The 15767-nt window shown below is 41.7% G+C and overlaps 1 protein-coding gene across 1 annotated transcript in view; it reads left to right on the forward strand.

The window, feature by feature from the left end:
- The window catches only part of col11a1b (collagen, type XI, alpha 1b), a 73130-nt gene that overhangs the window by 45395 nt on the left and 11968 nt on the right, over nt 1-15767 (forward strand). The window contains exons 33-46 of the mRNA XM_076098622.1: nt 871-915; nt 1222-1275; nt 1566-1610; nt 2020-2073; nt 2198-2251; nt 2681-2734; nt 3148-3255; nt 3872-3961; nt 6096-6149; nt 8584-8691; nt 8810-8917; nt 9788-9841; nt 10189-10242; nt 12920-13027. Coding sequence (XP_075954737.1) covers nt 871-915; nt 1222-1275; nt 1566-1610; nt 2020-2073; nt 2198-2251; nt 2681-2734; nt 3148-3255; nt 3872-3961; nt 6096-6149; nt 8584-8691; nt 8810-8917; nt 9788-9841; nt 10189-10242; nt 12920-13027 — 990 coding nt within the window. The remainder of the gene's footprint in view (nt 1-870; nt 916-1221; nt 1276-1565; nt 1611-2019; nt 2074-2197; nt 2252-2680; nt 2735-3147; nt 3256-3871; nt 3962-6095; nt 6150-8583; nt 8692-8809; nt 8918-9787; nt 9842-10188; nt 10243-12919; nt 13028-15767) is intronic.

Consider the following 15767-nt stretch of genomic DNA (forward strand, 5'->3'; position numbering starts at 1 on the left):
AACATGTGATCGCTAAACATTTTATTCCAAAAGCACTGGCATTATTATGCCGCTAACAGCCCCTGCTTGTTTAGGAGATTTTGGAATCTGGCTGCAGGCATTTGCTCCCATTCAGCCATCAGAGTATTAGTGAGGTCATTGAATGATATTAGGCGATAAGGCCAGACCTCCCAGTTCATCCAAAAGGTGTCGGATGGGTTTGAGGTCAGGGCTCCGTGAAGCACAGTCAAAGTTGAAAGCACACAATTGCCTGAATTCTCGTTGTATGCTGTAGCATTAAGAGTGACTTTGGACAAAGAAGCCGAGCCCCAAACCACGACAATCAGCCCCAGACGAACTGACTGAGAGAACAGGGGTGTCCACATACCTTTGGCCCTTGTGTAATCGGGATTTAGCACTCGAGGGAGGACTGACTACTGTATTCAGCCATGTAAGCGTAGAGCGGTTGAAAAGCGTCACAGATGAGAGGGATGAGATTGGGAGTTGCAGAATGGTGGGAAGGGTTATTATTGAAGAGACGAGCTTTTCTCTGCTCTCAGACAGACATTGAGACGCAGTCACCCATGGCCCCCGCCGTGCTAGAACTGACAGGTAGTTCAAGCTGTCAAGTGCCTGTGGGTAACCACTTACCTCAGCAATTTGATTATTTATTTTTGTCCAAAGATGCTCGGATGTTTCTATTTGATCCCTCGCTCCAATCTCCTCAGCATTTGTGTCTGTCTGATATGTGAGCGTATTTGTAGATGCTTTGGTTCAACTTAAAAAAAAAAGCTTTAAAAAAAAGAGAGAGAGATTAAAAAGCACTTATATTCGCTGTTGGTACAAGGAATGCTTTTGTCTTTAATCAAAGCTTTTGTTTTTCTTTCTCAGGGAATCGCCGGCAAAGCAGGCCCTAGAGGACAACGTGGTCCGACGGTAGGCAATTCATCTGCCTGCCAAGTCAGCTCGAGCCCTCCACATAAACGATTTATTGTGTTCAAATGAAAATACCTTCCCTTAGTGTAGCTGTGTATCGGCTTTATGTTGTTGTCTTTTGAAGGGGATATGCACTGGGTGGGGAGTTGTAGAGATTGGCAGGGAAGGCACTGATGACCTGCTGTTTATATATTTACTTTCTGTGTTTTTGGTATTTATTGTTGTTTTTTTAGGTATTCTAATAGTGAGCAAAATACTGAAAATGTCATTTTTTTCCCCTTATTGTTTTATATGCTATGTATTTAGGGTCCACGTGGTGGCCGTGGTGCTAGAGGACCAACGGGAAAGCCAGGTGCAAAGGTGAGAGCCGAGACCATTTTAGAGTTCATAATGGTGGCGCCGATGATAATGAATGTGTCGGCGTGCTTAAAATGACGTAGAGAAAGTACATGAAAGTGAACACCATGAACAAATCCAGAATGTTACTTTGACCTGCATCAGAAAAGAAAATAATGTCAATGAACGGGTTAATTTGTTCACTTACTTTTACAATTCTGAGTACCAACTTAGGTAGAAACATAAATGTGCATGATCAAACAGACTATTTCACACTTTGACAACGTCTCTCTTTGTCTTTTCTTTCTCCTCAGGGCACTTCAGGCAATGATGGACCCGGGGGTCCACCAGGAGAGAGGGTTAGTATGAGATAGATGTTTGATCTGTGCAAAAAGTACACCAGGTGCTTCGTGCTTGAATCTTAACTCAAAGTGAAATAATTAATGTTAGAAATAAAGCTAATTTGAAAGCTATTTGTCAAATAAAATCAATAAAAAAGGTGTGTGTGCTCTACAGTAGCTGCTGATTACCAATTTCAAATTCTAAATGTATGTTTATTTAACTGAAGAGACTCAATTTTGTGCACTTCACTCTGTATCAAGCTGAAACAATGACGTAGTATTCAAAACATTATTTCCCTATTATCATGGTAATAAAGCTGGACTTGGCAACTGATATCTAATTAAATATGAAGACCCATTTAAAGTTGTGTTGTGTGTTATCCATTCTTCTCTTTACTCACTCGATTCACTTTTCTTTTCATTTAAGGGACCTCAAGGACCACAGGGACCCGTCGGTTTCCCCGGACCTAAAGGACCCAACGTAAGTAGCTGCTGTCAAACTGTCTCTGCGTTTGCAACAAGTCCACCTTGACACTTTTCATATTTTCCCTCTTACGACCTGATGTCTTGATTTTTTTTTTAACTGTCTACCTGTTCAACCCCAGGGTCCGCCAGGAAAAGATGGGCTGCCCGGTCATCCTGGACAGAGAGGAGAGACGGTGAGTGGGTAGTTTCACCCGTGAATGCTTTGTGCTGTACCATTTGACCCTGACCATCATGCATCAGTGCCCACTCACTCCCAACTTGGTCTTTCACTCTCTCAGAAAGTTTGTACAAAAAATATAGCAAGGAAGAAGATAACTGGGACGGCATACAAAGTGTGTTCTTTGGGTGAAAGTAAAGCGCACCAGTATTAGAAATTGTAACGCTTTACAAGAAGTGATCAGAATTAGTTTATTCGTGACCAACAAAAGGTACATTTTTGCCACCGGTATGGAAACATTTGAACAACTTACACTGACACACAGCGCATACTCATTTCCTGTTTGGCTCAGACACCTGACATCTTGTGCAGCACAGAGTAGACAGTGCGTACTTTATAACCCTGCATGTGTACAGCTAACATTATCTCTGTTTTCCCCCTTCAGGGCTTCCAAGGAAAGACAGGACCTCCAGGACCTGGAGGGGTGGTTGGACCACAGGTAGATATATACGGCACAGTACTCCGCTACAGTTCCACCTCCTCACTTATTATCCGTCTTGTTGTTGGAGAATTATGAAACACCAAAATGTTTGGAAATATGTAGCTGTAACAACAGTTGAATCCTGTATACAGAGAATGTAAACCAGATGCATTGAGAAGGATTTTTAATGCCTTCAGTGAGATATATTGGGCCGAAAGCGTGGGCCGAAAATACATTTCTTCCATCTCATTAAGACTTCTATTTACCACAGAAAAAAGTAGGCAAAAAAGTATGATTTGATTGTGAGATATCCTAAGTATCGTATGTGCTGTACCACTACTGTATCAATATCATATCTCATTTAGGACACAGGTTAAGACACATTTTTATAGCACATCGACCTTAACACGTCTCTCTGTTGTTCCTCACAGGGCCCAACTGGAGAGACGGGACCCAGCGGAGAGCGAGGACATCCAGGCTCTCCTGGTCCACCTGGTGAGCAAGGTCTACCTGGAGCTGCTGGAAAAGAGGGTGGAAAGGTAAATGAAAGATGTATTTTCATTGCTACAAAAGCAATTTTGACATTTTTTCTTTGTTATTCCTTCACTCCAGCTACCCATTGCATTTTAATGTAACAGCTTTATTCTAATATTAGTTATGGGAAAACAAACCACTTTAAGTTTGGGCCAAATTTGTGCACATTTTCTTGTAGTTCTTCAGGGATGTAGAGCAGTGTGTTTATTGAGACGTAATTTTGGTAATTGTTCTGTTTAACAACTCGCATCAGAATAGGAACTTTAAAATGCCTTTTCTCTTTAAGATTGTATGCCGTTCTAACAAAAGTGCACTCTATTGTTAAAAAGTGATGCTTTAAAAGATAAATAAATCCTTTGATGGTTGCTTGTTAAAACCTGGCATATCTTTTCTTCATCCTTCACTTCTTAATCACTTGCTGTTGTTCCCACATAATAATGTATAATTTCAGCTTTTATCAAACAGATCAATCACTTTAATTGTTTTTCGAAGCATTTCCTCTGCCGCTCTTGCAGATTCAGCTCTGCTCATTGTTTTCACCGAAAGCAACGTTGCTAAATAATGACCTAACAGTATATCACATGTCAGTAAAGTGGGTGCTATTTTTTTCTCCCTCTGTAGGGTGATCCAGGCTCTCAGGGTCCTGGTGGCAAGGCAGGACCTGCTGGCTTGAGGGGGTTCCAAGGGACTAGAGGTCTTCCAGGGGCCATGGTAACAAACAGACGCAGCCATTAACACACTCACGCAAACATACACATGTGAAAATAGAAGTGTGTCATCCCATTCGGAGCACACACCCGGTTGAATCTAGCTCCAAACCCCACTTACCAGGCTAACTACCCGCTGTTAAACCAAATGTCAAGCTTGGCAGTAGACCTGATGGAAAGGTGCAGAACTAGCTCACATAGAAAGTAATAAGAGAGGACTGAGCCAGACATATTGACACATTTTATCATCATCAATCTCAGCAAGGTTGAAGTTGGTTGTCGCTTGTTGTAAATGCAGCTAACCAGTAAAATGTCTGTGATTTGCTGTTGTCTGTGCATTTTAGAGGCAATTATTTCCACATTTAGAGCTGCACTAGTTGCAGATCCTTTTCTTTAAGGAATTCGTGTCTTGTGTTCGATCGTGAGTCAAAGCCCTCTGATTCTGATTCACACCCACGACTTTGTGAGCATATCACACAAACCCTATAGCCTGCTGAGTAACCTCAAATTAATTCCCAAAAGAAGTGGGTCTGGGTGAGAAAAAGTTCAAGGTGCGGCGGATGGCTGTTAGAGGCTGACTGAAGATCAGCTTGAGGGACTAAGGCTGAAGCTGATTTCAAGGCTGACCATTAAGAGAGTACTCGACAACACAGCCTAGCCTTATTACCACCGTTATGTTTGTGCCATGTGTGCAGAGGGATGGCTTTCTCTTCATAAAGGCAGCACACACACACATACACAAAGTCTACACGAGCAAATGGAGCCTCCCACTCTTTCTTAAAGTCCAGACACACACACAGACGTAAACATACATAAACATGTACACCTGTTGTATGAGCAAGAACGTAAAAAAGTGAATCCATTTCCGTTTGCTGAGAGAATAGTGCAAGCACACGCACAAGTTTATATCTATCCAAAAGAGAAGAAAATAGATTAATGCGCGCACACATACACACTCTTGAGGAAAGGCACAGAAGCAATATACGAGCCAATAAATAACCTTTTTCGTGTGTGGCAAAGAAAGATCCTTCCAGTCTTCTAATGCACCATGCTGAAATGTGGAACCCGGGGAGGTAGAGACTGAGAGCCTGCTTGGCAGCGACTGCACCCCCCCCCCCTGGCTCTGTCGGAGCCTGTAAATTAGTTATTATAATGAAAGTCTTTACTGCCTCTGGTGAATTGTGTTTTCCACATGCAATCTCAGGCTCCTGGTGCTATCATTCAGCAGCACAGGCGTTGCCATTCAACGGTTGGGGTCCAGAGGAGATGACAGGGGTCCAGAGATAGCTACTTGAACTTGTGGCCCACCGCAGGCTTCAGAACATTGTCTTCCCTTTTTCATTTCCTTTGAAGCTCATTGAAGGACTCGTTTTGCATTGATAATATAAATATACCCACAGATCAGGATATATCATAATTTATTAAGTAATAGTCTTTTTTTTTTTCTCTGCTGCAGTCTGTACATGTTATGAATCTTGTTATGTCATTAATAAGGATTTCAGTGTCACAAAATTATTATTGTTGTTCTATTTATTTTCTGAGTTCGGTGAATTACAACAAATCCAACGACTGAACTCCTGCGGAACACACCCAGCTGCTTAAAAGCTCAATTGGGCGAGCTGACCCTTTAATGACCTGCTGCCTCAGTAAATTGGGAGCTGATCCCTGAACAGGGATTTGTGAGTGCAAATTCAAAGAAGGCAACATGGTCTATCTGCCCTTTGCTTTTACATTCATAAAATCTGGAAGGCATTCTGTTAGAAAACTATACTTTAGAGTCAAAACAAGAGACTTTTATCAACTTTGATTTTATCTTCTGGTCATGATAACATTATCACTAATATACAAAGAAAGTTGCTACTATAATTACTGTAACTACTAAAAGATTTCCTCCCTTTTTGTTTCTGAATATAGGACACAAATTGCTAGTTCCTTTATCCTGGATCTAAGCCTTCCACACACACACACACACACTTGCACATACATACGTATACGCATATCTCCACGCGTGTGCACAAATGCACGCACACAGTAACATTTAAAGGCCCATTTGACAGCTGTGATCACTGCTCTATGAATGGCATTGAGCTCAGCCTGCAGTGAACGAGACCTAACCCTCTCCTGTCCTCTGCTTTCAGGGTCCAGCTGGCTTAAAGGGAGGAGAAGGGCCTCAGGGTCCCCCCGGCCCCCTCGTAAGTAGCCCGTCACTATGGTTACCCCGTCTTTCCTGCCGCAGAGATTACGGTGAAAAGTGACTCGTGCTTTTGGAAAATGGAGTCGCACATGTTGTGCTCTGCTCTCCGGTCATTCAGCCGCACGCATTATGTAAACTGCAGTGTATCGGGTGGTAGAGGAGGGCAGGGTGATATGATTGAAATCAATAGTTGTCAATTAGTATTCAATATGATATTAAATGTCAAATGTCATTTTTTTATTTGTTTTCTCTGTGAACATAAACAGTTCAAAATCGGAGGGCTATAAATTAGTGTACCGAGGTTTGATAGAAACACTATGCTGATTGATATTCTTATAGGTATGAAATTAACGAGAGGTATCAACAACATTACCTTGAAGAATAGCCTAATCATCGCTTAATTGCCCAATTTAACAACTACAGTAGTTTCATACCAGTCACTTGATTGGTCTTAGATGTGTTCCTCTCACATTTAGTAGTTACGGAGAAAGTGTCTTGTTTTTTCATTTTCATCTGACCACTACTTCGAGAGAAACTTTCCACTCAGTTATAATTACACTCAATACAGTTAGGGCGTTTTCTCTCCGTGATTTATGGGCACTTCATCACTGATGTACCCTTCACACCTATCACAGGAAGCAACATCCTCTTAGATGCTGTAGCTGCAGCCATAAACTGTGCTGTTGCTGTTGCATAGTATTGGGCTGTGAAAGGGAGCAGGAGTCGCACTGCAACCCATAAATAAGGAGGGCACTCTTTTTCCTGCATTTAGTGATATATGTGATGAGAAGCCTTGTGAGCTCCGGTGGGTGAATCTGAACAGAAAGCTGACTGACAGGCCGCTTTGAACTGTCTGACATTTTGTTCAAGCGTTAAACGCAGGCTCCCGATAATTGCCCCTGCTCACCAGCGACAGAGCACCACCAGATTAGATGACGGCGGATATGCAGAGCACGGATGAAAAGATGATGAAAGCGAAGAAGAGGAGCGTTCTCTGAATGAGTGAAACCATTTCCACTGCGAAATTAGATAGTTCACTTAAATTGGCTTGAAAGTGAGCCATTGGATGGAAACATGTGATAGACTGTTTTGATAGTGTTTGACAAAAAAACTCCTTGAAAAGGAGGCGGTTGTGCAATGCCCACGCACACAAGAGATCTGATATTTTACTCCATCGATTTCCTGCCAGAGATTGAGCTGCTGTTGTGCTGTGGGAAAGTCTGCGAGTGCTGCGTGTTGCTATTTCATAGTCTTTTCAGAGGGTTGTGTGTGTGTGTGTGTGTGTGTGTGTGTGTGTGTGTGTGTGTGTGTGTGTGTTTGAAAGAGAAACACCAAGAAACTGCACAGAAAAAAAGAAACGAAAGCCTGAATACAACAAGTTCAGTCACAAACACAAAGTTTTTCTGTTGCAGCTTTGATTTTAAGCCAGAGAATCACATGTGTGGGAGAAAAACATGGGCGAAATGAGCGGGAGAGAAGCAGAAAGAAAGAATGCAAAGTTATATGAGTCAAAGAAATTTGTGTGAGCGACTGTATGCGTGTCCTGGCGGGCAGGTTGGCAGGCTGGGGGTGACAGTTTGGTGCTGTGTGTGTGTGTGTGTCACCGGCAATGTCTGTCATGAAATGGGCCAGGCACATGAGTGCCAGGTGGCAGCTCCCATCAACAGCTGAATCACTGTGTGCATGTGTGCATCGGGGTGAGTCTTTGGCTTGAACACATGCACGTTTTATTTGAAAGCAGCCTGAGACCTAAGAAGGAGAATGCCGCAATAAACTGCTGCTCAAAGATGAAGTCACAGTTTATGTGATTTGGGTCACCTAGACAGTGATGAGCACCCACCTGAGCACAGTGAAAAGTGGGGTAATAATAATACACGCTGATGTGGGAAAGAATTGAAAGACCTTCCACAAGGCCTTAGCAGAGGAGAGCAGCGGAATCCTATTAGTTAGATAATATTCCGTTCATCAGCACAGCTCTCGTCCTTGTGATGCTTTGAGGCTTACAGTAGAGTCTATATACTTTTATTAAAGTTCTCTTTGTATTGATTTTTTACTGCAGTGATAGGTTACATTATTATTGCTTCTCAAAAGTAATGAAATGGAAAGGTTGTATTGTATATATTCTAATTTGTGCCTATTGCAAAAGCGGCTTTAAACTTTAGCGTCCTTGTGTAAAGGGTAGCCTTTTTCATTGAGTAACCTCAATTTTGTTCTGTAAAAATTCAGGAGACGTCACATTATAATGGCCATAGTCTGTTGAAAAGGTAGTCTTAGAAAATGTCTGTCATTAGTGCAGCCTTCCTATGAAGTCAGAGTTTTCATGCTTTTCACATTTTTTTGTGACATTCAGCTTTCCTGCTAGAAATTGACTTCTCCAGTTAGCTGCCACATGATGCAGCAGTGACTGATGGGTCTTTGTTCTTCGGTGACAGGGTTCTCCTGGAGAGAGAGGCGCTGCTGGCCCCGGAGGTCCCATTGGTCTGACAGGACGCAATGGCCCCCAAGGACCACCTGGCCCTGCTGGAGAAAAAGGAGGCCCTGTGAGTACTCTAACTCTCGCTCAGTTCTCACTTTTACTTTTACACTGCTAAGTTTGAGGAACATTTTTGATTTGACTGATGATAATGTGACACTTCTCAATGGTTGTAATGTGTTTAGGGAGAGAAAGGTCCCATGGGTCCTGCTGGCCGTGATGGCATTCAAGGTCCTGTTGGTCTTCCTGGTCCTGCCGGTCCTCAGGGTCCCCCTGGAGAGGACGGTGACAAGGTGGAGTAAAGATGTTCTACTGTCGTAATCCTTGATTTAAACATTTCACCATCTGTAACCAGCAGCTCCTTCATAATGAGATCAGAACAATGTAGTTCAATGAAAAAGAGGAAAATACAATGATAACATCAAAGAATACAACGCATGTCTACTGTCAGTATCTTCAAAATGTGTCTAGAATTGTGAAGATGTTATGTAAATGCTGTTTTTGGTACTTTTGTACTTCTGTCTATTGTTGCAATGACACCACGTGGCTATTTCACAAAGGCTGCTGCACAGTTGCCTCAATAAACATGTATTCCAATCTTAACATACAGTGCATATATATATATATAGAAAACACACATTCTGCATACAAACAATTACTTTTTTTCAGTCACTCTGTTTGGCCTCCAAGCCTAAAATGATAATATAATATCAGATCATTGCATTCAGTAAATAAGCACACTCTGGATGCATTAAAAACATTTGTGAACACAATCCGACAAGCATGTACTGAAAAAGTCAATAGTGTACATACATACCCAGTTTACCTTCAGACCAGCGAATCCCACATCCACACTGAACCACAGATCTCTGTCCTTGCATTTGTAACCACCGGGCCTCTCCGATCCCAGTCACGTCTTCCATCACACCATTTTGTCAATCATAGTGCCAATGGGGTTAGACAGGGAGCCAATCAATTAATTGCAAACACTCGGCAAAGGTCTTTGTGGGCCAATCACATTAGAATCTCTTGAGAAATATTTACTACCCACTCTTGGTAGAGGTGACACTTTAAGATATTGGACTTTAACTAAACATGGGAGGCGAAAGCCTTTTAAGATGGACGAGAGAGATGTGAGCTCTGCTGTTTGTGTTTCACCTCAGGGAGAAGTTGGCGGACCTGGACAGAAGGGAAGCAAAGGAGACAACGGTGAACTTGTGAGTCTTTATTTTCTCTCTCTATTACTTTTCCTTAATTTCTTTTTTTTTTAAGGCAAAGAGTTTTGAATGATAAATCATGCTAATTGAACAAAGAACACAAATTGGATTTGCTGAATTATCATATGAGCTGAATAAATCAAAGAACACAGTAAACACAGTTTACAATGACCTCATCTGAGGTTATCTTGCCGTGAACAATCTGCAGCATATCACATATTATCTGAGTTGCTGCTGTGTTTCCTTAATGTGTATTGCTTACCGTGTGCTTAAAGTGTGAGTGCAAACAAGTAGTAGGGGATCCCAGCAACCAATAAACAACTTTCCATTGCTCTTTATGTTTTTAGGGTCCACCAGGCTCAAGCGGTCTTCAGGGTGTGGTCGGAGCTCCTGGTCCAGCTGTGAGTATGGTTTCCTCCCAACGTCAACTTTTCCCCCGTCAAATATTATTACACACTCTTGGTTGACTTTTATTAATGGAAGTCATAATCAGCCCCCATTAACTTCAATTCATCAAGACTTTTCTCAGTTTTTTGATTATTTGCTTTTCTTGCATGCCTCCACATTTACAGTTTTCTTCAATCATTTTAATTTTAATACCAACTATTACTTGCTGCAGGGTTCCCCCGCATAGATTCTTGTCATCACATTCGTTAACAGCTTGTCCTTTTAGACAGTTTGAGCACCCAGTAATCAATTTCCCTGCAGTTTCGAATCTGGAATTTGTATTGCTTTGCAATACATCTTTTCTCTGTATTACCTCATGTGGTACCCCGTTTTAGCGGAGCATGCTGCCTTGTATGCTGCAGAACATCCTCTACTCGTCTATCTCATTAACACAACAGGAAACAGTCCTGTTTCTACAATAGCTGATGGCCTGAGGGCAACTGAGATCTCGTTGCTCTAAATTATCAGGCCTTAACAACCATTCTAGCAAAAATTCAGCATCTGCGGGGCTCTGTGGGGGCCAGAATAGACCGGGTGAGACGGATTGCCACGAGCAGGTAGTGCACCCAGGCTGAATAAGAAATTATTTAACAGTTGTTTATCGTGGTGAGTCAGTCTGCTCATGTGTATTCATGCCTTAATAACTGAGACCTGACTCGTGCTGTGTAATTTCACCATTATCTGCCCTCTTTTTATTATTGCAAGTCCTGATGCTGTTATCAATTTTGACTACACTATCTACCTCACCTCTCAATCCTGGAAACATGTTGGTGTTTGCAGGGGAAATGAATGATCCAATTTTGTTTTTTAGCTAAGCCTGAACAAGGTGTACAACAGCTCATTCACCGGTATTCTCTTTAAGTCAAGCAGTTGGAATCAAACATTATTGATCTTCATCAGGATGTGGTAAACATCCGTTTCTATAAATCAATTGTGTTTTTGTGTTCAACAGTGTCTAATAAAAAGACACAAATGTATAAGAAAATGTTTTGAAATGTCACTTGGCAGTGGAAAAACACAGTTTTGTGATGAAAACGTTAATAACATAACGAGGCAAACAAAAAAAAAAATAGCCACTTAGATATTTTCCAGGGGCAGTCTAAACATAAAATAAGTCTGATGCACTTCAGGTGAGTCATATATTACACTTGCCTCAGCATGTGTGTGATGCCTCCTGGCCTAAGTATCTCTTATAGCCACAGGTATCTCATTCAATTACAGCTACACTTCAAATTTTAGATAGACCCGTATAGAAATGACTACGGAGTCCAGAAAATGAAACATTCACAGTTATTGTGCATTGAATTATGATGATTAAAGCCCCTAAGAAAGCATTTTCCTAATTAGAACTTCAGTATGTGCTGAATGCACATACCTTTGTGGTTCCTACTCCGTTACAGCTTTAATTCAGAAAACAGTTTTTAAATATACAATTCGTCAGTCCTGGAGAATATACTTCTCATTAGAAGTTGTAGAAGCAAGATATACGCAAACCAAGCTTCGCATTTTGGTCATGAAAACTGCTTGGGGCTTTCTTCCATGTTGTTTCGGCAGTTCCATCCAATTCCATCAATCAAAGAGCGCCACTGTTTTAACAAAGATTGTGGTGAAAGTTGCTACAGTGACTGACAAACACTCGACAGGCACACTCATTTCTGATTCTGATCTCTCCGAGGGCAGTCCGATTTTTGACTTTTTTCTCGGTTAAAGCCTCTCTAAACTTTAGTCTACCTTGTCTCTGACTCTTCAGTTCAAAGCTGTGCCCGCGCTACCTGTAATCACCTACCATTTCCGTCTAAACCGCTCTGCATTCAGTAGCAGTGCCTGAGGCTGCCTACATGTCCCAGGGCTCAGCAAGAGCTCCACAAGCACTATAAAGTGCTGACATGCGTTTGAACTGAAAACTCCCAGTTTGTCAGCACTTCGCGCCTTCCCTGTAGTCCCTCCTTACTATCCTCTGAAGCCGTATGCACCTCTGACTTCACAGAGGAAGTCAGCATCTTTCACATACACTGTTTACCATAACCCTGTGGCTATCGTTTACTGTATCACGCATTCTCTGATGAAGAGGTTGGGTAATCTGACTGATGGTTCCTCAGGTAGCCCAGCACCGTAGTGGATCCATGGCTAGAACTGTTGCCTCACCCTTGTCCTTATTGTTTTTGAGTTTGCATTGTCATCCGAATGCTCAAACATAACTTTCCCTGCTCAAACAATGTGCAGGTTGACTCAAATTTTAAATGACCTGTGAGTGCAAATGCCTGGCAATGCGTGAGCCCTGAGCGCACTGGCTTGTCCAGGGTGCATGCTGAGAAAAGCTCCACCGCCCCATGACCCTTAGCAAGAATATGTGGGTGTAGATGATTGATGGATGGGTAAAATTGCCAAAAGTAACCTTCAGAAAGAGGCATTCCGGTAAACTGTCTGTCCTAATCTGTGTTTAAATACGACCTACCCTCTACCCTGTGAGCTATGCTCCATAACCTTGAAAAGGATTAAGAGGGCAAATAAATCCCATAAGAGAAATTCCACATAGATACCAGTATTTGTGGACTTGCATTTGCCAAAGCTTTGGCCAATGGTAGATCAGAATAAAGATGTTTAGATTTAATGTGCTCTGACCTCCTACAGGGCAGTGATGGTGAGTCTGGACCAAGAGGACAGCAGGGTATGTTTGGACAGAAGGGAGACGAGGGAGCCAGAGGATTCCCCGGTCTACCAGGACCCATCGGACTCCAGGTAAGTCTACATCTTTTATATACACACACACACACACACACACACACACACACACACACACACACACACATAGCTTTCCCTCTTTCAGAGCTAAGCGGAGTAGAACGAGTCCCTCCAAACCGACAATATTTCACCTCTCCTTACATCATTTACATTACATCAAAACAGAGCATAATTTATTAATGCAGCCTTGACTCCTAATAACACTTTGCATTGCTCCTGGGCAAACAATGCTTCCCCCCCCCCCCCCCCCCCCCCCCCCCTCCAGGATAGCATAGCATAGGCAGTGCTCAAAATCCATCACCACCGGTAACATTTTGCATTTGGCATTTTGCCGCTCCATTAATGGTGGAGTGGAGACTGACTGCCGTTGGTTTTCCACTCAGACTACATCACATTATCATGCAGTAAACCACTTCCTTGCAGTGCTCCCAGCCAGGACAAATATGAGACCATCCTGTGGTTGCCTGTATTCAATCAGATATTTTAATCAATGTATAGTATGGATTAATTTATCTCATAATAGATAGATTGCAATACTCATACAGTATTCATTTCCTAGAGGGTTTGTAGAATAGAGGCAGTCGGGATGCTTTGAATACTAGGATGGACTCATCTGCTTTGTCAGGTATCAAACATGTGACCCTAACAAAAATTCTGTCTAGCCACATTACACCCTGCCTATACAAACACGAACTATGCATATGAAATGCTTTGCAGAAGAGTGATATTTTAGGGCTTTTACCAATAAATAACCCACCGTTTTATTTTCCACTTCAACAAACATTGATCTGTGGCGATTTATCTTATTTTTAATGGTAGACGTTCATTGATTTGTAGAAAGTGTTTTTCCTGGAATAGAGTATTAGCAGCCATTTTTGGTATTAAAATGATACTACCGGTATGTACATTTTGAGAGAGAGGTATCACATTCTTACTCTTGCAAATTGCAAAAACTAAAAACAATAACAAATAAAAGTGCACCCTTCTTTAATTCAATACACTCCTGGTTGTGCAGATAAAAACCCAACTTAGTGTGTTGTATAATAGGTATCTGGTGGGGGCTAATGTTAACTAATATCAGCAAACTCTATGTAGATATTACTGTGTAACGGATACTGCTGAGTCATTTCACTGACTTTACTAGACTTTTACTGTTGTTTCAAGATAATAGTGAATAAATGCTAGTGAGAACGTAGTGTAACTGTCTCTTGTGCCTACACTTTTTGCCGTTAAGCAAACGTTATATACTGTGAGTTCCGATAAACATACTACCATACTATTGCCAAAAATACCAGGATGTCCTACTGCATCCAGGCACATTTTGCAGTATGCAAGCCAGCTTTTCTGGCTATTCAGACCAACACAGATCAAAGTTCAATGTACAATGTTATAATGAAGTAGTATGTCCCAATTGAATGCAAAAGTACTTTGTAAGGACAGCTGCAGCATGTACTGCTGTAAAAGTTAAAAGAAAAAGTATGTGATTTGGAGAACAGTGATAGTCTCACTTTGGGAAATTAACTATATAGTACATTCTGTGTTTGCTTTTAAATTCTCCCATAAAGGTGTAATTCTGAGATGAAGACAAAGCTTAATGTGATTTCTGCTCCACACCACTGTGCTCTGTTCAGCTTCCTTCTCCTCCAAACTGCAACAGAGGAAGAGAAGAGCAACAGGGCAGAGCATTGGCTCATTTAAGCCAATGAGCTGAAGTTGAAGAAACTTGCATTGGTGGCAATGAATAAAGAAACGGCACATTTTAGAATATCTAGAAGTCAATTAGCCAAGGACTTGTGGAGAATGAAATTAGAGAGAAGCCCTGCTGGTCAATAGGGCCAGATAGCGTTGTTATTAAGTGCAATTGGCTTCTAATTGGGCATAATGCACTCCATCTCCACTCTTAATTATGTTTGGCTAAGCTGCCCTTGAATAGATGGCAGCAACCACTGCGAGCTCAGCTCTTCAATTCAATTATCTGTAGCATTAATGATTTTTGACTATGGGGAACGAATGGCTTTGCTTTGAATGGCTTCCATCATTTAGGGCTGTGTTTGCCGTGGAATAATGGAGTCCTCGCTGAGTGGATGAATTCTTCAGATCAAGAGGTTAAGATGTGGATGAAGAGGAGACTTAATATCACATTTGTCCCTATAGTTCATGGCTAGGAAATGCCAAATCATAAGTAAACATTTGTTTATTATTTGCTCTGATATATGAGCAAATAAGAGTAGTTGTGTGCGGATTTTGTGTGCGTTTTTGTCTGTGTGTGCGTGTGTATGTCAATATTACTCACAACACAGCTCTTCTCTCTGGCCTGCTAATCCATTAGTACATGTATTTTTACAAAAGAGCGTAGCAAGTTGAGCATTGATCAAGAGCTCATCACATCCAAACATAACGCATGAAATAGTTTGCTGCTTTATTTTGCTACTGTCACTACCCTGCTTTATCACTGTGACTAAAGTCCCAGTCAGACTCTGTTATAGATTAGCCTTCTCGGCCATTCCAGAGGTACATTAAATCAAACTAAATGGGCTGAAACTACACATATGTGATCTCCATGATCGATATCCATGCCATTGCAGTTTCGCGGTAACTTATCATAACTGCCGCTTGCTCCGTCATCGCAGCTTATTCAACACAACAAATTATGCAATTATGCAGATAAACAATAAGCTACAATAGCAAATGAGAGCTCCTTCCCGAGCTGTATTCAAACTGTTTTAGTCAAACGTGA

Source organism: Anarhichas minor, unplaced genomic scaffold (assembly GCF_050575085.1).
Source record: "Anarhichas minor isolate MPS153535 unplaced genomic scaffold, ASM5057508v1 ptg000024l, whole genome shotgun sequence".
NCBI lineage: Eukaryota > Metazoa > Chordata > Actinopteri > Perciformes > Anarhichadidae > Anarhichas > Anarhichas minor.